This window comes from Pomacea canaliculata, linkage group LG9 (assembly GCF_003073045.1).
Source record: "Pomacea canaliculata isolate SZHN2017 linkage group LG9, ASM307304v1, whole genome shotgun sequence".
In the NCBI taxonomy this organism is placed as follows: domain Eukaryota; kingdom Metazoa; phylum Mollusca; class Gastropoda; order Architaenioglossa; family Ampullariidae; genus Pomacea; species Pomacea canaliculata.
In genome coordinates this window covers 10,936,929-10,960,270 of record NC_037598.1, presented here as the reverse complement: position 1 = coordinate 10,960,270, position 23,342 = coordinate 10,936,929, and the positions used below count along the sequence as shown (strand labels likewise).

Below are 23,342 nucleotides of genomic sequence, written 5' to 3'. Positions count from 1 at the left end.
ACCCCCTTCTTCCTTCCCAGCAGCCAGGCGAAGGATCGAGACGGCAGCGTCACATCTAGCTCTATGGTGTGGGAAGGGACCGTGTTCGGAGGATGACTAACAACGACGACGACAGTGCTGCTCGGAGCCTGCTGGCCAGCAGCAGACGGCGGCCGCAGCATTCTCTATTCTGCGCATGCGTGCGTACGTGCGTGCTGGTGCCACTGGGTTACGGCCTCAGCTGTGCACGTACAGCCACCACTCGCGCTCTCTGCCTCTCGTTTTCTCTTTCGTCTCCCTGCTACTGCCTGCATCGCTGGTGACTTCACAATGGACGACACGGTAAGGTCGCTTCTTGTACCGAATTCTCAGCTTCCTCCATTAGTTTCCCTCCCGCCAGATAACCTACCCTGCATGCTGTCCTCACTGGCATCTTTCACAGCTCCTGCCGCTTATTGCGTATATTCTCTTGCTGCCAGTCTTTCGATTGTCCTGGTCGGAGTGGAAATCGGCGACTCTCCTGCTTTCCTGTCTCAGCCTGTGCCAGTCCATGGTGCTTGCTTGGAATATCTTGTATGAAATGGATCTACCTACCAATTGTGTTTTGTGTTGTACAAGTCCCCTGCTCTTTAGAAATGAAAGTCGGGGTCAGCATATCTAATTTGAATTATAAAAAGAGAAAAGTCTGGAAGCTACAGCTCACCAATATTTTTTTTTTCTTTGGTGGAAGCACGCAGTGTCTGAATATTGATCGTGTTCTCGGGATGCAGCAGCCATCGCTTTTCTTTTATTTTTATTTTTACTTTCTTGTCTTCGTGTTTGATATTACGGGGATGCGAACGCAGCTGTTTGCTGCTTCAGCATTTCATAATTTGCCGAGTTTCCGGGAGGAAAAATTACAGATAAACGGCACACAGAGCTTTAAATGGGAATGGGCAAGAAGCTGCTCCTGTCGAGGGTTGCCTCTAAAAACTTGCCATGGACTATTAATCAATTGACAGTAAAACTAAGGCTTCTTTTTACCTCAAATTGTTTTATCAGAAAAAAGCGTGTGTAAATTTATGTCTTGTGAAGTTGATTGTACTTAAAGCTTTTATTTTCTACCTATTTCAGGTAGATACCAAGAACCCTCACTATGATGTCATTACGATCGAGGTGAGTGCAGGTTCATGACTTAAAATGCACTCGTAGATATGATCTATAAAGTCTTCATTATAATATCATAATATCAATAATATATAATATAATATCAACGTAGAAAATATATAACATCAGTATATATATATATCATCTATAATCATCTTGAACAGTGTAATGTAAAAGAATTAATGTAAATCCTATTATAAAATTTGAAATAAAATATTTACTTCGAAAAAAAAAAAAATCCCAGTAGTACTGTCATCAGTTGTTTAAAGCCATGGTCTTGTTGTTTTGTAACTTTCAGAAGCGAAGAAATGGAAAATGTTGTCTTTAAAAATACTGGTGTGTGTGTTCTAGAAGGTGAACTAGTTTGCCGCTGCCACATATATCATACTCGTTATGATGGGGAGCAGATCCTCTGCTGATTGCGCTTGCAAAAAGACCAACGCCTCTTCACACCACCCCTATATTATTGCCACTCTTTCTTTCTACCTATTGCTCACAACATGTAGGCATACTCTGTCACCATCTCAGTTTTTCTTAAAAACAAGCACGCATATAGGCGCTCAGTCATTTACTTAAGCACACACACATACAAGGTTAGTCAATATTAAATATCAGAAATCATTTAATCACTAAACATACATCATATGTGCAAGATGATTTACAGGACGGTCTCAACCTGTTTGCTATCGTGTTCAACATATACACCCACACACAAACCAGCGAGTAGCAGTACAACTTAAATCCCGGACACATACTTCGTGGGGAATAGGTGATACCACAGTACGCTTTCGTGTTAAAATAATTTTAACTAGCCATGTGTGTGTATATTTATATATAGTGTTATAAATTGTTTATTGCAATTTCCCCCTTTTTTTTCCTCCCCACCCCTCACCTTATCCAAAAGGACCCACCCTACATCATCAGGACGGCTGACGGAGGTGCCGAAGGTATGCTTATTGACCTTCTGACCCTGGTGTCCAAGATGGCCAGCTTTAACTACGAGCTGAAGATCCATAACGGCTCTTACGGTCACCAGAACTCCCAGGACGAGTGGGAAGGACTCATCGGGCAGCTGGTCAAAAAGGTGATATACGTGTGGACGTGCAGCTGGTCAAAAGGACCATGTGTGCGTTGGTGTGTCTGTTCGGGGGATTAGGGGTTGAACAACAAGCATGGCTGCAAGAACTACAACTATTTACTACAAGGACTATGTGACAAACCTGCTATATGTTTAAAGAGAGGATGTGTGTGTGGGGGGAGGGAAAGAGCATTTTCCTGTGTTTGTCTTTTTCCCTCTCACATTTTGTCATCGACATCGAAGCTGGAATAAATGCATAGTACGATGCATTTATCAGTGTTTTATTCCTCTGGGTTTTCGTTCAACCTATCACCACTTCAATCTGCATGACAGATTCATGTTATTTCATCTCTCGCAGTCTGCTTGTCACTCTTGCTGGACTAAGCTCGATTGATGCAAATCGGATTAAGTTACACTAGGGCAATAATTCTGAATATTAGTATTCAGTAGCTTTGACTAGGGGTGATGAATCCTTTCATCTCTGTCTCACAGTCTGCGGACATGGCGATTGGAGCCATTGCTATGACACCTAGCCGGGAGAGCGTGGTGAAGTTTTCACAACCTTTTGACAGCTCCAGCATCAAGCTGCTGTTGCCACGCCCACTGGCAGGACCAGAGCTTGGGGCATCCCTGCTGCTGCTGCCCTTCAGCGCCTCCTCTTGGGTCCTGCTTGTTCTTGCCCTGTTTCTTGTAAGGTAATCGTCAAAATGAACTTGAAGACTGTGGGTGTGGTTAGTGTAATGTTTCTGTAGATATGTAATATAAAAGAATGCTTTCAAATTGTACTTAATAGGTAAACAAAGAGGTGGGTTTTTTTTAATTTATGTTTCCTTCTTTTCTTACTTTTTTTCAACCCAGTCATCTTTTCTTCCTTCCTTTTTTTTATATCAACGATGTGTCAAATCATGTTAAAAACTTTTGTAAGGCAGAACTTCGAACTTTTGTAGTTTATGGACCCATTCAATATTATCTTAAAAAGACCAGCCTCCCATAAGAACAAAAATCATCGCAGAATGACAAGCAGCATTCCCAAGAAGATATTCAATTTCAGTACAATAGCTGAAAAGTACTCACAGCAAAACGGAATCTACAGACGTGAAGAAGGCAATCGATAGCCTAAAGTGTGTAGCACTAAGAGAAACTACAATTCGATCATTCATAGAACATCTGTATGACGAGACAACCGGTGCAGTATTCTTCAACGGCGGCGTAGGTGAATGGCTAAGAACAATAGATGGAGTTCAATAAGGCTTAGTACTCTCCCCTGCATTGTCTCACATCTTCCTTACAAGAATCGTGGCACAAGAAGAGTATGAAGGTTGGAATAGCTGGTAAAAAATAAGATATTGATGATCTTGTTAAACGCCTTGAAAAAGTATCAGCAGCGCAAGGCAGGGAGATCAAAGCAGAAAAGACTAAGCTGTTGACTAACAAGGCTCATGGCATCAGGACGGACATCAGAGTTGAGAAGTTCGAGACAGTTCGAAGTTTCAAATATTTGAGTTCAATTTTTTCAGCAGCCCTCATCCAAATGCAACATCTCTGGAATGACAACATCTCTATTCACGACAAAATCCGTACATGCCCTGGTCATCTCCTTCTTCATATGTTGTCTCGAGAGACCCTGAGAGCAGAATTGAAAGATAATTTAGTCCGTGAAAATCGAATGCTACAATAAAGAGGATCCATATTTCTTACGAAAACAACATCACCAATGAGAGGATGGGTGTGTGTGTGTGGAAGAAGAATCATCCAGAGGTTTTGGTCATCTGCAAATCAGCTTTATTAATCTGCAAGCGTAGTTACAGGAAAGATCACATGTGATAGCATTATATAGCTAAATAGGACTAAATGACTACTGCTGATGATGATGATGTGTTACATTATTTTTATGTCTTTGCATGGCCAGTAATGTCAGTTTTCTTTTGTAACAGTATTGGTTTCTTCTTGATTGGTCGTTTCTCACCTTACGAATGGTCCCGAGTGGCCCAGGACAAGGACGTGCGCAGAGCCCGCTACTCATTTGGTCTAAGAGGCAGCCTCTTGTTCGTCTTGAGTACCTTCAGTCTCCAAGGTTAGCAAAACTTCCGACCTCTCGATGTCTTTCAAAAGTAAACACACACATACATAAACCAAACCAAAAACTTGAAACTTTAAATGAAGGCTTATACCATATACAGCATTATTTACTGCCAAAGTTCAGATCAAATTCCAAACATTATACGTCATTTAAAATGTGGGCCTAAGAATCCGAAAATCGGAGTCCAAAGGAAAATTACTCATTTCGATATTTAAATTGTGCACTAGGTTAATTAAGAGAAAAAGAAGCAGGTTACGTTTAAAAATTTTGAAACGAATGCTTTAAAGGGAGGCAATACAGAAAAGGAAGACGACTTGGCACTCGTTAAGTTGCTCAGTCTTGACCAGGGCAATGCCAGATGAGATGGGGTAGGGGGTAAAAAATCTTTGTGGTGTGCTACTAATACCGGAACGATTTGACAACCTAAGCGAGTGACAGCTGACCTGATCGTGCTACGTGTTGATGATACCCAGGGTACCGGGAAGCACCCAAGTCGTTGTCGGGGCGCGCGCTGGCGGTTGCTTGGTGGTTTTTTAGTATTTTCATCCTCTTCGCCTATGTCTCCAACCTGACGGCGCTGGTCAGCTCGCGCCCACACCAGCAGGCGTCTCTAGGATTCCGCAACTTTGACGACATCCTGCAGGACCGTGATATGAACATTGGTATTGTGAGTACCGAGTGATTTATTTTATTTCTTCTTTCTTTCTTTTGCTTGTATGTTTGTCTGTTCATGTGTTCTTGCTGGAATCTACCAAACAGTTATAATAAGAAATAAACGCAATCGTTATCTGATTAGGACTTGGTATCAAGGGCAGGTAAAGGTAGTTAGTGTTCTGAAAATTTTTTGGTACTTAGGAGATAGAAATCCCTTTGTCTTCAAATTAATAACATAATGACATGACTAAATTCTGCAGTGATTCATTTATGTCTGTTTGAATTTGGTATAAGAGAAAGTGTTGGTGGTGTGAATTTGACATAAAAGAATTAAAATTAAGACTTACAAACTGTTACAAACAGGACTGGAATAATAAGAGTAGTGTCTATGGATACAGCACATTCAAGTCTGAAATCGTCCAAAACAACTACCTCTTAGATGTAAAGCACATCAGTAAGAGAGACAGAGATAGAGAAAGAGAGACCTTAGTTAATTAGTAAAAGAGAGAGGCTTTAATTTAGGTTAGGAATAATGAATCTAAAGTGTCATAAATATCGATAATAGGTTAAACATTATTCCCTACAGCGTCCATTTTGCTACAATGATGAAACTGAAGTGCATTTTGTACGAAGTACGTTAATTTACGTGAACATGTACCTAAAGTATGTCACTAAAAAATTTTTATAAATACTGCTTACATTTCAGATTGTCATTACTTAGAGCCGACAGCAATCGCAATTAGACATGACATTTGTATACGAGGCTTTTCAAAGACTAAATGGTAACATTAATGCACAAGTATGTTTACTGTATATGTTAATAGATGCAGATTGTAAATGAATGTTTGCGTAAGTGTGTGTATGGCCTTTTTTTTTTTTTTTTGACAATGCATCTGCGACGGCATTTTTCTTTATATGACTGTAATCACGTGGATGTAATCCCCCCCTTGAACTGGGCCCATGACCTACTCAATAAACAAATTCGAGTTCTATGTCTATCCCCCACTTTCTCCCTCTTCCTCTGGTTTACCGCGCATGCGCACCAACCTCTGCCATCGACCTCTCGTTCAGATCCGTCACAGCGAAACGGACCTGGAACTGCGGATCAGCACGGAGCACCTCCAGAAACGCCTGCACGAGTACGTGCGGGGTCGCCACAACTGGGTAGGTACCCTGGAGGAGGGCCTGAGCAGGGTGCGCGAGTCGAACGGCAAGTTCGGACTGCTGCTGCCCGCCGTCAAGGCCGACTACCTGGCCTCGCAGAACTGCGACCTTGTGAGCTTTGGCGGCGGCCTTGGCTCTCTGACCTACGGTCTGCCCTTCGCTGACGGCGGCTACGCAGACGGCGTGAGGTATGACGTCATTTTTCTAGCGTCACTGTGACGTCATTTCTAGTATGACGTCCATCTGACCTTTCCCCTTCCCCACACACACAATCTTTTCTCTGTATGTCTGCGTGTCTCTGTGTCTGTTTATTAATTAATTTTAAAAAATTTAGTCTCCTGGAAGCGAGATGCCATTTAAACTATTTCCAACAAATTAAAAATTTCCCTTTTTTTTAATGTTCTCTTGTGTCAAAAATAGTAATACTTCGATTTTTTTTTTTCCTTTTAGTGACCTTTCAAATTGAAAATTTCTCATTTATTACTTATTCCGACAGAGACAGGGTTGGGGAAGCCATCCAGAAGCTGAGAGAAAATGGTACCATCGATAGGCTGGTTCATAAATGGAGCAAGAAAGGGGGTCACTGCACAGACTCCGATGGTAACTTGCTTCCGGTCCGGCGCCGAGAAAGCGGTCCAACGTTTATTACCATGAGCCCACGTGACCTAGCCGTGCCTTTCTTGTTTCTCTTCCTGTGTGGCATCTTCACTGCCGTGATTGCTGCTCTTGAAATTCTTCACACCAGGGGGCACTTCAAGGTGAATATATAGATTGTGGTGTGTAGGTTTGTGTGCTCACCTACTGTTTGTTTATTGCCGTGCAACTAATGGCGGGCCTGATACCCAGTTAGGTGTCTGATTAAGATCTTTTACTGCCACAGAGATATGACTTGATGTTTAGCAAATGACATGACATAAGCCCATCCTTGTGCCTATCTATTGACGCTATAATACTGCACTGACCTCACTCGATTTTTGCTGATGCCATGAGGTGTGCCCTATCTGTCCTTCTGTTTATTGGAATGATTCATTACACCTGCACCTGACATGACTTGATGCTAACCCCACGAGGTGTGCTCCAGCTGTGTGCTTAAGTATTGCATGACAGTAACATCTCCGCATACCTTTGATGTCTGTTGATGTATCTACTTATTGGCGTGATACCGTACAGCTGCAGAGACCTGACGAGGAAGCGGCGGCGGCGGAGCCTTTGAACAAGCCAGGTAAGGCCGGCCAGCAGGCCACGACAGTACTGGAGGATGAGGATGAAGAGGAGGGCACGGAGACCCAGCCTTCCTTGGAAGCCAAGGCTGCTAAGACTGCCGAGGAGAAGGAGGTGAAGTCTCTATGTTTCAGCATCATCGTCATCGTCGTCATCATCACCATCCATCCATCCATCCATTCATTTATCTATCCATTTATCCCTCCGTTTATTATCAGTCCTTATCCACCATCCATCAGTAGTCATCCACTATCAATCATCATCAGCAGCAGCTATTTCTCTTTTTTCTTTCCTTTTAATTTGGTTTACTTTTTTCTATATAAAAAAAAACTGTATAGCTTGCGGAATTTAAAGCGAATTTCAATATTTCTTGTTTTTTTAAATTTCCTTTAATAGATTTTGACCGTCTTCTTTTAGAGACGAATACGTTTTCCTGATAGGATTATTCAGATTGAAGTTTATGATGCTGCCGACATTATTCTGATATGGTCTGTATTTATCTTGCGCAGGCTGACGGAGAACCAGAGATGGAGCCCGAGGACAAAGAGAAAGGAAAGGAGAAGGAAGACGCCAAGGATGGAGCAGACGACTCCGTAGTGCCGACCCAAGACGCCGTTCCGACCAAAGCAGACGACATTGAAAAATCTGACTGAGCAACTCGGCACCCAACATCTGCATTTGAATTTCATCTCTCACCTATCTCCATCTTGTTTAAGGGGGCTTTTCTTTCATTTTTTTTTTTATCACTTCATCTTGTTTCAGACTGCCTACACGTTCTGCCTTTTTTCGACTTCGCCATTTTTTCATTTAATTACGGATTTTATTTGTTAAATCCACGCTGTGAGAGAGACCTTTTGGCAGAGGCTTTTGGCAAAGCAACAGTTATTGTCGAAAATGTTGCTGATTATTGTAATTACTATTTTTCTGGCAGACCGCATGGTCAAAACATGGCGTGTATACATACGCGCCTTGTATTTTAAACTTGTGTAAGTGTTATCAAGGACAATTAACAATTGCTGGACCCTTTTTCGAGAAACTTGCTTGCCACTACCTTCGTCGACAGAATCGTTTCTTGTTGTTACTGTGTGACCCAGAAAAGTGTACTTTAATATTCGTTGTACCCAACTCCCCCCTTTTCCTACTGCATGTTTACGGTCCTCATCGTGTCAGTATTAGTGGTGTGAGAGGCTGTTTCCTAATTGTTGTGACTACGAAGCTTTCTTCATCGAAAAAAGTCTTCTTCAGGAAACCGATTGATATTAGTGATATTTCGGTTAATTACAATCACTGGCTTATAACAATTGTCTTGGCGCAGGCTGTCCATCAGGTACTACTGTTGTAAGCTTGTACTAGATACATGTTGTGGAGTTGATGGTTCTGTCAAAGATAGTACTTGGTGTACACTGGTGTTTCTTGTAGGGTTACTGTTGGCGGGAATTTCGGCAGGAACTAGCAGTTACTTTGTTCTACAAGTATACATCCCTTCTTGGATACCTGTCACTGCAATTAAACGGGCATTATGTCTGTTACTAAGATTGTTTTGTGAGAAAGACCTTCCGAGTAGGATCGATTCTGTCTTGTATTGTTTATATTTCTATGATCCTGCAATTATTTATTTTTAAGTTTAGCATGCAAACAAATAAAAAGGTGTGTGTGAGTGTGTGTGTGTGTGTGTGCGTTCTTAGTGGTTTAGCGGGGAATAGAATCAACCTATAATTTAAAGCACAAACCAAAGACACCGTAGAACTCAAACAAAATGACAGATTTTCTCTTTCGCTTTGTAAGTGTGGTGGTAGTTACTCCATTCTCCCCCCAGCAAAATTTGTGTGAAGGTAATTTTTGTCTGCAGTAATTAGTGCCATAATGTCTGCGGAAATTAGTGCCATACTAGATAACTATCTGTGTTTGCCTCGCCGTGTCAGTGGCATGAAAAAGTTTTTAAAAATGTAGTTTTTTTCATGTGCGCCGTTGTATTTTAGAGAGATCTTCTTCTGTGTTTTTGAGGCTATTTCCATGTAGTAAATCCGTTACCAAGAAAGTTGTGCTTCAGGGTGCTGATGTTGGTCTGGAGCAAACCACTGACTACTGAATCCCGTTCCGCAAGCTCGCCACAGTACGCCATAAGTATTTAATTGATTAGACCACAGAGACAAATCAGCTAATAATTATCACTCGGTGTTATTAGCTCTCTATAGCTCAGTTTCTCTTCCAACCTTCGAGCTAATGACACAGTGTTCAGCACCACACCCAGGATTTGACCGTGGAGTTCAACAAGACACTTTACTGTGGCGACAAAGAGAAGAAGAAGGCGACAAAATAAAATGTTTTATCGTGGCACTAAATTAAATGCACCTTGCTGACTGTCAGTTGTATTAAGAAAACGTCAAAAATATTTGATATTGTAACTAAACATAATGTGTGTGATACAAACTTGTCCTGGTTCATGTGCAACTGCAGGCTTATTGTTTATTATTATTATTTTAGATACCTCATATTTAGCTCATTGATCCGCGAGACAAATTTTATACAGACTTACAAATATAAAAGCGTATTTTTGAACATGCTGTCAGTCTAGCCATCACCTATTTCTCATGAAATATATTTTGAAATACATCCTGATACTTGCCTGCCTGAGGCTGTATTGCATGAAATTTGTAATCTCGCGTGTACGTATATTTTCACCTACGTACATACCTTTGTAAGCCATCTTGGAAGTCAAGTATTTAATATTATGATGGTATTTTTTCATCTCTTTGTATAGCTCTATTCTTACCTATTTTGAGAATAATGACACATCTTTCATCAGAAGAGACCTTTTATATTTTTGTACGAAGTACATTCCCTGCCAGAACAGCTTTAGAGCTAGTTTAGGAAAAAAAATGTAGCTAAAGGATTAGACAGTAGTGGACAATTGTACCTGAACTTTGTTTGCATAAACACATTTTACACGCTGGATGGTTATAGGGTAATGAGGTGGTGACAATGTATCCAAATGTTGATGCTCAACTAGCAGAATTGTCAGTGCTGCTTAGGGTGCGCTGATTTTTTTAATATTTTAATCATTCACTAACACACGCTCACTCACTCCTTCATTCACTCGCTCGCTCAATCATTCATATACACAAAAAAAAAAAAATGACATGAATGCCTATTTTATACGATGCTCAAAACTTGGATCAGTGTAATTTTCAAATCAATGTATTTTTAAAAATGTATTTCATGTGGTAAATGTTGTGTTTTGATAAATAAATCCTGTTTTGAAAATACGTTGATGGAATGCAACTCTTCGTGTGTACCTGACTCGAGCAAGCAAAGGCAGAGGCTATGGGAATTGTAGTTATACACTTTATTTTGTTGATTTCTTTTCCTTTTTTTTAAGAGACGGGCAAAGTTACTGCTTCCATGTGAATGTGAATTAAAAGCAGGTTGCAATCGTGGAAATATAAACAACAAAATAAGCAGTCTTTAATCAGTTATAGCATGCATGCATACATCCGCTTGAGTGCACATAGGAGGTTTGAAAGTCGGTCAGTCAATGAAAGATAGTTCATGAGTGTAAATATTTTAAGCTCACATCACCTCTGGAAATTATCCCTTTTTTTCTGCCATCAGAAGAGCTCAATTAAAAGAAAATAAAAATCAATCTTAATTTTAAAGAAAATTCAGATAATAATAGATAATCTGGCGTAATTCAGGAACAGCAAACCCTTGGCGAGCGAGCCGGACACTGTTTTCTACATAATGTCCACAGAGCTCTCGGGAAGCGTTTTAGAAAACTATGCCAACAAAACTGATTAGAAACAGTCGAACACACACAAACAGGCATGTCTCAAATCTTTAATCTTCTTTTTTGTGAAAGACGTTCGGCAAACGAAATAATTTAAATATGGAAATGTAGTATCACCATTTTATCGACCGTGATTGAGACCATGTAATAACAGTCTTCAGGCCATTCTTAACCAGGCAAATGTCATCCAGCGTTTAACCATGTTTAGCAGAGCTGCGTGGGAAGGTCACAGGAAACTGATGGTTCTGGCACAATCGATCGGAACATTGGAGTTTTGGTCAACAGTAGGCGCAAATCAAAGGCGCCCCCTATCATCTACGTTGTTTAGCATCTTCTTGGAGGACAAAATGTCCTAAACCCTCCACGACCATCACACTTCCATTTCCATCGGCCTACGCTTGACGCCTTTGCACACGACAAAGATCTGTTAGCAGATACTAACCTAAAACTTCAATATCTCACCAACAGACTGACAGACATTTTGAATCCATATGAAGACCAGCAATGATAAGAGCAAAGTTAATCGTTGGCAACGGAAAAGCATAAACGGGGTACCTGACTCCATGGTTGGGGAAGGTAAGGGAGAGGAGATGGGCACTGCCCTCGCTTACAAATGGCCCCGAAAAAAGTGAGGTCTGAGGGTCTCTAACACCTTTCACCGAAACGACCTGAAAAGGTTAGGGGTGACTCCGGCCCCAGAAGTTTGACATCTCGACAAATGCCCGGTTAAGATTGACCTTAACTGTAAAGACCGCTTTGTGGTAACAACCATTTAACGATATCTTGCTTTAGGAACTTAATTACTTTTTTAAAAAAAATATCTAATGATACATCTGCAACAAGGCTGTTTGATAACAACACTACTTGAACACGATTATGTTTTAAATTACCATGAGATAAAAATAGCACATAATTGCGTCTAATTGAAAGCATGTGATTCCCAAAACAAAAAAGGAAGGTGCTTAAAAAATACCTTCTCAAAACAAATCTCTTATTTACGATGACAAAATGTAACATCTTCTCCGATAAATTTGTTTAAAGGACATTTAAAATGAATATGAAAAAAAATATGCAATGAAAGACAAGCAAAAGTTGTTGTACTGGTCACATGATCCGTAGAACGGAATAAAATTCGTTCCACGAGGAGGCCCCACACACTTCATAAATATTCTAAATATTTTAGAGGTGCATAGTAAACATGGCAGTGCAAGAAAAATAATACTACCCAAGGGCAAAACGCTGTCGGTGCTATTTCCTTACATTACAGCTCCCGAATAATTCTGGAACACTAAGAAAAACTTGATCCAAATATATACTGACCTATATCCAGAATCAGTCTCAGCATCCACATCTAAAAATGACCTCCTGTTACCTCCCACCCACCTCTCTCAGGCCTCCTCCACGCCCCCAAACAAACAAAAAACAAATCACAATGTCACAATGTCTTAAATGTGATATCCTTATTGTGTATGTGGAGTCTGTAGATGTATTGGTAGAGCATGTCGTGAAAAAGACAAAGCACTACCCATAAGGGGGCGTAAGTCAGCGTGACGAGGCCCATGAAGTTGAGAGGGTAGTGACTGTAGTCCCAAGAGCATGCATTTATCAGGCGGAGAAGCAGACCACAGGTGAACTCCCAGGTGTATATCGTCAGCACGTAGAGGGGTAAACGGTAGACCATGGAGTAGCCACGCCTGAAAATCCAGAAGAAGATCAAAGGCATGTGAAGGCACGGCATCAGCCCACTGTGCAAACTGAATAATGTGAAAGAAAGAAACTTTATTCTGTTAAAGCTATTCTGCTACTTCTTTTTTTGAGCTATGAGTGTGAGCTTGCACTGGGGAAGATCAGGGCTTTAACTTTGGTTCTGTAGTTGGTGTAGTCAGAGTCTGTTGGTATGGTTACCGCCTTCCTGTGTCCGCCTGGGTAATGGATGTATAACCCGCAGCTAGGTCTTTTGAGTCTGAAGATAGTTGTCTTTGTCTGGGCTCATTAGATGGTCTGTGCTATGCTAGTACTTGGTGGCTTCTTTACACACCTTTCACTCTCTTCTTTTGTTGTTTGTCTGCTCCATCTTTTCTATTAGAGCTATTCTCTTAGCTCCAGTGATTATTCTCAGTTCTTGGTTCTGGACTTTGTCCAGGGTTTGTTGGTGTGTCTTGGCTGCTGTCATCCAAGCTCTTGACCCATATTCAAGGTGAGGTCTTCCAGTTACTCGATACGAGGTTTTGAGAATTTTCTCATCGGAATAGCTCTGGAATACGATCTTTAATGAAGAGTATGGACGAGGTTGGTGAGAGAAATCCTCCCTGTGGAGGTAGGTACACCCAGAACGGTCTTACCATACAATACAGCACACTGGCACAGTCTGACCAGAACATTTCTGACAGCACAACAGAATGAAGCAATCTGACTAGAGAACACTTCAGACAGACAGGACGTCTACACCGGGGCAGCCGGACCTTTGCCTCACCTTCGACAGTACAGAAATATCGCCTGCTCACACAGCATCCCACACAGCCCGTAAATGAAGAAGGATGCAACAGTACTGCAGCCTCGCAGCGTGGGGTTCCCCGAAGGTTCGAAGAGAAAATCAAAGAGAGCCGTAAAGACCACCTCGTACACGAACCCTTGAATCCCATATACGTATGCGCGCGCCCACGCCGGAAGCGGCATGACGTCACCGGCCTTCGCGCGCGCCGCACTGGAATCGAGGCTCGAGTTGGACGACCCGTTCATGGCGACCGACAGCGGGCTGCCTGCAACAAAAGAATGAACGGTGAACAACCACCGATGGCGGCCTACACGACACGGTATCCTGCATCTTTTGTACATAAACGCGAACTGGTTCTGCGCAAGCATGAAAAACATGTCTAACGGTCTTGTTTCTTGCGGTTGACATTATCTGATGTTCAAATGGACAAGGTTCGCTGAATTTATCGATATTGACAACTGTTAGAAATATGTTTTTACTGTACGCTTCTCGGAAAGTCATCTCTTTTTTTTTATTGATTTCATTTATCTGTTTGTAACAACCACAACCACAACCACAACTTCATGATCGATGTTCCAGAGGATTATGTTCAGGCTGTGCGCCTGCCAGATACGAGTAAGCCCTGTCCAGGAGCAAACCCTCTCACTTAGTTAGCTGTCAGCTTCTCTTTTCAGCTTCTCAAAGACATCGTGACGTCACATCTCCACCGCTGCCTTGCCATCGATCTAACGGTTTCTTTCTGTGTGGTCCCTGCATATTTCTGTCCGCACGCAAAAGAATATCATTGCTAAAATCTTTCCGTCAGGTTCATTAGTTCAATGCAATGTAATTTGCCTTGAAAACCAGCACTCTATTCATTTTAAAAATGTCTTCCGGGGATTTTATGCTCTGTCTTGATATTTTTTTCAAATAGCCTGAACTTTTAAAAAAATATGCCTATTGGGTAATGGCTCTTGCGTTCTTGTAACGCGTGAGTAAAGCTAATATCTGAAGCATTATGAAGAATTCTAAAAGAACACACACACACACACACACACACACACACGGATGCACAAACTCACTTAAACGAAGGACCAGATGAGTTAACAGTATTTTATCGCTCTACATCTTGTTTAAGACAATAAAAAAGTACTGCATGGACATTATCAATCTTGCATACTGCAAAAATATAACAGTTACAAATGCAATAGAATGAACACTATCGCAGACTAATTCACTCTCACACACGCGAGTAAGCACACTTACACACACACACAAAACTTGCATACACTTACATCAACATACATCCATATATATATATAGGCACACACACTAAATACATACATATTCACGCACACTCTCTCACACAAAAACACACAAGTATTCACGCTCACACAACATTCAAAATCAGTCACATAATGCACACACACACACACACACACACACACACACACACACACACACACACACACACACACACACACACACACACACACACACACACACACACAGATATTCAAGATACACACACGCTACTCCCCTGCTTAGTGTCGGCACTGGCTGCTCGTCCAATGGTCTTATCCTCCGATTCCACGAAGCCTGCTGTCGATTTTCTTCAGCACGCGGCCAATGCCGGTCCCTCCAGATACCCGGGAAATCAATCGCTGATTGTTGTTCCAGCCCTCCAAACATCGCCCCACACGTGCACTCGTCCCAATCACGTGCCTTCTTAACCAGTCACATTACAGGCTTTCATTATGCACTTCCTCCTCCACTGACAGGACGACACCTCCCTCGCCAGACACATCTCCCAGCGAAGTTTCGTGAGAACAATGTGACATCAGATAAAACAATCAGCGCTTCCTGTTAAAGGTCTGCATGAGTTCAAACCGTGTTTTACATCAGTGAAAGATTTTTTTCCCCCTTCCAAAACCTGAATGAACTCCCACTGCCTTTCTTCCGTTGTTAAAAAGCAAGCTTTAGCTCACACTTGCGACACCTTTACTTTAATGTCTTTGGAGGGTTAAAACTATTTAAAGAATGGTTCTAGCTTTCCATCTTGCAGCTGTAAGCCTCGGCAATGTAAGCTTATCGATGTATGTTTCCTGACATCAGTGATTTTTTCCTCTTTTTCTTTATAGTGGTGTTTGTGCTCGGGGAGGTCCGAAAATGTAGCTAAAACTCTCGTTTATCATCACAATTCGAAGGTCAGGAGTTCATATCTCGTCTCTGGACTCACGTTTATATTCCTTGCTGTAAAATTTCCTCAATGATCAGGGCTGACCATTCTGGCTTTTCTCTTTCGTTCTCCTTCTTTAAACATTTCTACCCCTCCCTGTGTGGAGGGAACATTATCCACCAAGAGTGCGCCACCTTTTAAGAGTAGTAGTAATAATAATGAGTTATCTTTTATTTATTTTATTATTATATCATCATGTTAGAAATATTTTCTTGCGTTGAGTTCGTCCCGTTACTTAAACAAACAAACAAACAAACAAGCAAACAAGCAAGCAAACAAACAAACAAACAAACAAACAAACAAAAATAAAATCCCCGAAATAGAAAGCCCAAATCTTTTGCACTCCTGTAGGCCTTTAAGGACAGGGGGTGTGGTGAACGAAGCTGGAATCTACCTCGTTCCTGTGAACTTGTTGCCCAGCTGTGAGCTAGTGGGCAGCGAGTCTGAGGAAGAACTGCAGGCGATCCCACGCTGATGGGTTTAATGTTCTGATGGCGTTTTATGGACTAGGGCACGTGCATGACGATGCTAAGCCACGGCAGCTGCTCGTGCTGCAGGCAAAAGCAGAGAAAGGAGGTGAGGGTGGCGAGGGTGAAAGATGGCTGAGGGGCGCTTATACGCTTATTACACATCCAACAAGCATGAACACACACATGAAGACAGACACGTGGACAGGAAGGCAATCACATACAAACCATATCCACAAATGGATGCGGACACGGACATTAACATAGCCTTTAAATACTTGTGTGAATTTTAACACAGTCTCTAAAAGCTTTCTTTAATCAGAAACACACTATCGAAGCACGAAGTACATCTCTGTTTCGCTTGTACACTAATTTTTAGCGTTAATTCCAGAACGAGACCAATTCACCAAAGTCGTTTCTAATTAGACAATCAATTTGTAGAAGAAGAGTCAACGATGGGAAGTTCAGTGTTGATACTAGCTCAAGCTTTATGGTCTCTTGTATTTACCTTTTGTTGGTGTTTTTAAAAGTCGCGAGATGTGAAAATTTTTCAACTGCTTATTTCAAAATAAAGAATGAATCGTAGATGTACAGCATCTCACGCACGAATGACATTAAATTGCACAAACACTCGCTTAATTAAGTAATTAGTTTAAAACAATAACTCTCTGACATTTCTTTGTTGTTGCACATTATCTTTTAACTAATTATATGATATGACAGTCTCCTCTTAATCAATGCTAGGATAATTATTTCATATTTATTGCTTTATATTTCTGGATGATTTAGCAGGCACATCACGGTGAAAATTAAATCAGTTCGTAAAACATCACTCTGCACATATCTGTCTCCGCAAGGGTTCGTTCCTGTAAAAGAATATTTATTTTGCGACAGCTTTGTGGATATTTATTGGCGTATTAAACTTGCAATAGTGTTAGTTTTCACACTATAATGCTCTTTCCGCCATCTGTTATTTCGGAATCAATGGTTGATGCAGCAACACGCATCTCTTATTCCTCTTTTCTCCAAGCCTGACAAAGATACATGTATTCGAGCTTACAGTGTATGTGGTTGTTTTGCTGGTCGCGATAAACAAACTGATCTGTTTCCGTTTTATCCATAGACGAGCGCGTACTGCGCTTAATAATTGACGAATTATTATCATTATATTGTTCTGTGTTTCTGCGAAACGAATTACATAAGTAAATGTAAGGCCTAAAAGTCTTTTAAATTAGAAATGGGTTGTGCAACTGGCAAGAGACAGACGTTCGTTGTTGAACTATCTTTGACAACTTTGTTTTTGCTATGGTCACGTTTGATGTTTCTCTGGGGAAAATATTTATTTTAAATGCGGAGAGGAGTGAGGGTGTATCTGATCAAACGACACGCGGGTGATGAATTTTTAAATTTTCAATCGGTTCTGCTTGTGGCTCACCAGGTTTCCTAAGGATTTGTGGATGGTGGCTTTATGTGTGGACTGGGGTGCAAATGGAGAAGATGAGTAAAGCTTGACAGACATACGGTCGATTCCGGGCTAGTTACCCAGAAAATCGACCAGTTGCTTAAAACAAAAAGTGCTGAGAGAAATAAAAAAAAAAAAAAAAAAAGAACTGAGCAATGTTGTTTCCTGTCTTCCTCAATCCTCTTTTTTTCGTTCATTCTTTATCTTTATATTTACTTACTTTTTTCCTTCGTCTTTCTTTCTTTCCTTCGTCCCCTACCCTGTTTTTGTGTTCAAGAAAACGTTTTCCAATCCCTAATCCCACAGATCACTTAAAGTATGTACAAATAAATATAAGAAAGGCCCTCTTCTCAATACTTGAGATCTCTTCGTGATTTGTTTTCCTCTTCTTGGCTAATCAGATCCCAACCACCTTAAAAAAAAAAAAATCAGTACAGTTCTCGAATGTTCGTACATAGTGCATGTGTACCCGCAACAAAAGGTAAAAGGTCACAGCAACCTGAGCTCGCTAATTTTAAAAAAAATTTTCAAAGAGACCGGTGCACACACCAGTGAGAAGGCTTTTGGCAGGTGTCGTAACATCTATCATTTGATTAAGTGCTCGTTGTAAGCAGCAGGCTGTGACATGCTATTTGACACAACTTTCTTTGCCTGCGCTGCTTGGCGGGCACCATGACGCCAGTCCTTTTACTAAACTGCTGTTTATAGAGAGATCATTGTAGGGATCTCCTAGCACCCAGACAGTATTCAACCAGCCTTTCTGTCCTAGCTTATTTCGGCCCTCCTGAAATCCCTGCTCCACGTGAATAATTGTCGCTTTTACTGCCGGCTCCAAAGGGCAGTTAATCCGGAAGTCGTCTGGTGCATGATTGCGTCAGCAAGGACACTCTCTATTCCTACCAATAAAAGAATTCATCGTCGGTTGCTATATGATGAGTGAATAAAATACTGTCAAACAATGTCGCACTTAGTTATCATTGTTATAGTTGCACGAATATTTTGTTCAACAAACACTTTGTCTTGTTTATATAATAACTACCAGATTTGTGTATCCTATTTCTCCATTGTAATTAGTCTCCATGCGCTTTACAGACGCAAAAATAGACTCAAAATGGACATACACACATACATAAGCCAAAATATGTCAACAAACTAATATACAAAGACAGGGATGCACAACCTACGGCCCGCGGGCCATATCCGGCCCGCGACGCGGTGCCATCCGGCCCGCGAAACTTCTGCCCACAGTGCAGGAAATCGGCATGTTAGTAATAAAAGAAGACCTTAAACAAAAAAAAAAAAAAAAAAGGAAGAAGAAGTATTTATCCCCACGTAGGGGCGTTTCCAATCTTTTTTTTTTTTTTTGCGATGGACGAATATTTCGATTCAGTGCTCCGACTTGGTGTCTCTACGATGAGGCCGGACATTCAGAAGTTGGTTTCGGGAAAACAACTTCAAATATCCCACTAATTAATATATAATTAATGGTAAGTACAACTTGTTTCTAATAAAAAATGGTATCTGCTCTATTTTTTTTTTTTCCTTTTTGCATTTTTGCGGTGAAGTGGCCCGCGACACGGCTGTCCGAAATGGATATGGCCCGCGACACAGCTGTCCGAAATGGATATGGCCCGCAGGCCGAAAAAGGTTGGGCATCACTGCCCTAGACTGGCCTAGAGCAAAGAAACAAATCAGAAGGTGACCAGTAAGTCCAATGCAGACAACAACCGCGCCACCCTGACCCACATGACCACATACGTTCCATGGAGACAACCCGAGCTCCTCTGAACCCTCAAGTCCCACCATCTGCACGACCCACGATCAAGGAGCGCCATGCCAATTGCCAAAGACAACCAGCTTAGTACAGCTATAGACTGCGCCCTAGGTGACAGCCTAGCTTTCCTAAAAGTTCTTGTTTTTGTCTAGTTAAGAAGTACTAAAGCTACTGAGGGCAGGGTTGTTTCCCTTGTTTATGCTTAGAAAAGATAAGTACCGTTTTAATTACGATGTTTCTTCTGTTTTCTTAGTGACAAATAATGTAAAAAATATGGTAAAACATTTTTTAAAAATTATGTGTAATATTTTTACAAAAAGTCTTACAAAACTTGCAGTTATCTACATTAAAAGCTATTTAATTTGCATGCTATTCTGCTCAACCGGAATATCACGGAAAGCCAGACTATACTGTTGTTAACGTTAGTAGCATTATATTTACAGGTTTACTGTCAACAAATGGCAAATCCTCTTCCGTCTTGTCAGGTTAAGATCCGAAACGTCCTCCCCCAGAGGACTTCGGAATTAATCTGATCGTCGACCGTCTCGTACTAGCAGGTGCATGTCCCCACTTATATCGCGGGTTGACCTGCGACCCACTCCCCAGAAGGGGAAATAACAATTCAATGTCAAATAAGAAAACTTGGTAATAACAAACATGATGTTACTCTTGATGACCATTTGGTCATTGCAGTGTCGTCTGCTCGATCGCTCTCTTTTATCTCTGAACTGCTAGCACACTAGTACGGTTTCACTGTATGCATGAACATTATTATATACATTATTACTTTATACATGAACATCTATTATTATTTTGAAACACATGTCCCTGTACAGTATATAGTCTACACTTGTGGCTCTCTGCCCCGCAGGGACCCGCGCACTGCCAAGGCTGCCTCTGTATGGTGTAATGACATGTCTCTCTATTTTTTTTTATTTTTTTTTTGTGGCAGCATCTCATACCGGAGAAGTGTCTGCATCCTCCAAAAGGCAGACGATACATTGAAATGAGAAGCAGATGCTTCTGACAGTGCTTTTATAAAACGAAAACCAGTCCCAAGAAAGATATCGTTAGTGCTTCTCTTCTTTTGATTGCCATTTGCTTCATTTTTTTGTTTTTATACAAACACTCCAAAAAATCATGATCATGACACTTTTTTGTGATTTGATATCAATTTTGCTTGTTTGATAAGCCCTTTCTATGACAAGAATAGCACATCACCGGTTCGGACCACTCTGAGGCAAACAGCCTCACGATTAAAAAGTAAGTGTTCTTACGGCTCTCGGCCCCGCATAGGATAGTTCGATAGTTCGGCCTGACCGGCTTTTTCACCAACAAAATCTCTGTGGCAAGGTGTTGAATCTGGACCATGTGATGAAGATTGTGGTCAGCACTGTAAACTTCATCGGATCACAGGCGTTGAACCACAGAACTTTCAAGGAATTTTTGACAGAAATAGAATGCGAATATGAAGACGTTCTCTTTCACAGTGAAGTCCGCTGGTTAAGCCGAGGAAAGGTACTTAAACGGTTTTTTGATTTGAGACATGAGGTTGAAATTTTGATGACGGAGAAATCAAAGCAAGTGCCTCAGCTGAACGACCCCTCGTGGCTGTTGGATTTGGCGATTTTATGCGACATCACGTCACATCTGAATGAACTCAACACCAAACTACAAGGGAAAGACAAGTTGATTTCGCATGTGTATGCGGACATAACAGCATCCCAAGCGAAATTACTACTCTTCATTCAGCAGGCGGGAAGGATGGAGCTTATCCACTTCCCAACGTGTACATCTCTAAGTCAGGATCAGCAGCTAAAAATGTCTTTCCCCAAAGAAAGAATGATAGAACTTTTGGGGCTCTTGAAGGATAATTTCAGTGAAAGATTTAAGGATTTTCATGATTTGAAGGATGAAATACGTCTCTTCGAAAATCCATTTGCGGCAGATGTGTCAAGTGCCCCGACAGACCTGCAACTGGAACTGAATGACTTGCAAAGCCAGACATCCCTACTTGACAAATTTCGAGCGATGCAGACAATTGCTTTCTACGCAGTGTTGCCTGCAGAAACTTTTCCAGATCTCCGAAAACAAGCGTTAAGGATGATCACGATGTTTACAAGTACTTATGTGTGTGAACAAACGTTTTCAGTGATGAAACGGGCGAAACCCATCTTACGTAATCGCCTCGCGGACGAACATTTCGATTCAGTGCTCAGACTTGGTGTTTCTTCGATGCAGCCAGACATTCAGAAGCTGGTTTCGGAAAAGCAGCTTCAAATATCGCACTAAGTACAACTTTTTTCTAATAAAAATGGTATGTTCTATTTTTTTTATTAATTTTTTTGTTGTTGTAATTTTTGCGGTGAAGCGGCCCGCGACACGCGTGTCGGAAGGGAATATGGCCCGCAGGCCGAAAAAGGCTGTGCATCACTGTACAAAGACAAAACAACATGGTATCTGAGAATAGGAACAAGATCTCGCAGTCAAGGAAAGTTGAGAAAGCTGCTTAATATGTTAATATATTTTATAATTTTTAGGCCTGTTCGACTGATGAATTCAAATCAGAAGAAGATAAAATGAAACATATTCATCAACAGGGGTATACGTCCCGAGATTTTGGGAAATAGTATCTTTCTTTGAGCTTTAATCAATCATCAGAAAAATATTTGCACCCAATTAGTCCTTTAAACTACCAAAAAAAAAAAAAAAAAAAAGTCTATTCTATCAAAGTTAAGATATAGAAGTAAGCAGGAAAACACTTGGCAGGTTGTCGAACCCTTCAAATGGGTCTATCGTGTCAATATAAAAACAAAACTACTTCATTAGATTATTGTCTAATAGTGGGTATATTCTGTCGACATACACAATAAACAACATGAGATTGCGTTTTAAAGTTGGCCTGGATGTCATGTTAATAGACACAGGTCAAATGTTAGCCTATCCTCTAACTGAATGCATAATTAAAAAGAGAGAGGTCGATCAGAATTGGACCTATCTTGTCAATACACACGCAATAAAGACGTGAAAGGTCAAGATCAAAAGTGTTTAGCTTGTCAATGCACACATAATAAAGAAGAGTGAAGTCGAGGAAATCACATAAGCAAATCTTATTATTTAATATATAATAACACCATGAACATCATGAGCTAGGTGCCAACACATAGACATCACGAAGTGGAGGTCAAAAGTGGGGTTGTCTGCCTGTCGTCCACTCGAGCGTGTACCCATCGATCCTAGCCGACCTTCGCGATAACATTTAAAAAAAATAACTCTCGCGTGCAGTCTCTCAAGAACAGTGATGATGTTTATGCGTGATTTCTCACCTTACCCTCCGACATCCGGGGATCCTTGGCGATCCTTTCAAGCGAGCGTCCCCTTGCTGCACACCGGCAGTGGTCCTCCTCCGAAGCTGCCGCACTGCACTCAGCAGCTCCCTCGAAAACTCCACCAGTCGGCGCGAGTTGGTAAAATCGTTCGCAGACGAGACTTTCGACGATGTTCCTCGATCGCCTCCCACTACCGCCAACACGATCCATGAACCTCACGGTTGCCGATCGCCAGTCTGCCTATTCGGGCGATAACTGTTTGATCCGTTGGAACCACTCGGTGCGTGTCCGCACTTGAAACTCTATCCCGCTCCCACTAACCCACCCCCAGTTCTCTCGCCACCCCCTTCCCTCATTCTCTATCGATACATTATTTTAAAATAAAAATGACTTAACCTTTGCCAAAGCGATAACCTCCATTGACACTTTGGCAGCAAGACAAGGTCGGGAGGAGTTAGCGGTGGCTGGGGGAAGGGGAGGGAGGGAGCG

General features: G+C 41.4%; 2 protein-coding genes and 1 long non-coding RNA gene across 6 annotated transcripts; 1 reads left to right on the top strand and 2 right to left on the bottom strand.

Annotated features, from left to right (window-relative positions):
* Window positions 1-60: 60 nt before the first annotated feature.
* Window positions 61-10,588, top strand: LOC112572037 (probable glutamate receptor). The gene is made up of 10 exons (XM_025251543.1): window positions 61-321; window positions 1,093-1,134; window positions 2,030-2,209; window positions 2,696-2,898; window positions 4,138-4,277; window positions 4,757-4,950; window positions 6,009-6,289; window positions 6,598-6,859; window positions 7,272-7,436; window positions 7,832-10,588. Exons 1-10 carry the CDS (start codon window positions 310-312, stop codon window positions 7,973-7,975), a joined length of 1,623 nt encoding a protein of 540 aa, XP_025107328.1. The 5' UTR covers window positions 61-309; the 3' UTR covers window positions 7,976-10,588.
* LOC112572040 lies at window positions 2,822-6,121 on the bottom strand. Of its 3 annotated transcripts, XR_003100934.1 has the most exons (6): window positions 5,985-6,121; window positions 5,285-5,346; window positions 4,727-4,920; window positions 4,170-4,305; window positions 3,278-3,827; window positions 2,822-2,949 (listed from the first exon to the last, which is right to left on the bottom strand). It is a non-coding gene; the product is annotated as an uncharacterized LOC112572040 (long non-coding RNA). The 3 variants fall into 3 exon arrangements; XR_003100933.1 differs by having other exon boundaries at window positions 2,907-3,827; XR_003100935.1 differs by lacking the exon at window positions 5,285-5,346 and having other exon boundaries at window positions 2,907-3,827; window positions 5,985-6,119.
* A 149-nt stretch (window positions 10,589-10,737) lies between the features above and the next one.
* On the bottom strand, window positions 10,738-23,181 carry LOC112572039 (transmembrane protein 229A-like). Of its 2 annotated transcripts, none has more exons than XM_025251545.1 (3): window positions 22,856-23,181; window positions 13,583-13,868; window positions 10,738-12,803 (listed from the first exon to the last, which is right to left on the bottom strand). In XM_025251545.1, the coding sequence occupies exons 1-3, from the start codon at window positions 23,061-23,063 to the stop codon at window positions 12,545-12,547; spliced, it is 753 nt and encodes a 250-aa protein (XP_025107330.1). In that variant the 5' UTR covers window positions 23,064-23,181; the 3' UTR covers window positions 10,738-12,544. The 2 variants fall into 2 exon arrangements, with proteins under 2 accessions (XP_025107330.1, XP_025107331.1); XM_025251546.1 differs by lacking the exon at window positions 22,856-23,181 and adding an exon at window positions 15,112-15,522.
* Between the last annotated feature and the right edge of the window lie 161 nt (window positions 23,182-23,342).

What these genes read in the sequence shown, in the direction of transcription:
- LOC112572037 (XM_025251543.1), top strand. An exon ending in CTTGCCCTGTTTCTTGTAAG is followed by an intron (nt 2,899 to 4,137) that starts GTAATCGTCAAA and finishes CTTTTGTAACAG; the next exon opens with TATTGGTTTCTTCTTGATTG. An exon ending in GTGATATGAACATTGGTATT is followed by an intron (nt 4,951 to 6,008) that starts GTGAGTACCGAG and finishes CCTCTCGTTCAG; the next exon opens with ATCCGTCACAGCGAAACGGA.
- LOC112572039 (XM_025251545.1), bottom strand. Translation starts at nt 23,063, where the DNA reads ATGGATCGTGTTGGCGGTAGTGGGAGGCGATCGAGGAACATCGTCGAA. An exon ending in GGATCCCCGGATGTCGGAGG is followed by an intron (nt 13,869 to 22,855) that starts GTAAGGTGAGAA and finishes CTTTTGTTGCAG; the next exon opens with GCAGCCCGCTGTCGGTCGCC. An exon ending in ATATTTCTGTACTGTCGAAG is followed by an intron (nt 12,804 to 13,582) that starts GTGAGGCAAAGG and finishes CTGGATTTTCAG; the next exon opens with GCGTGGCTACTCCATGGTCT.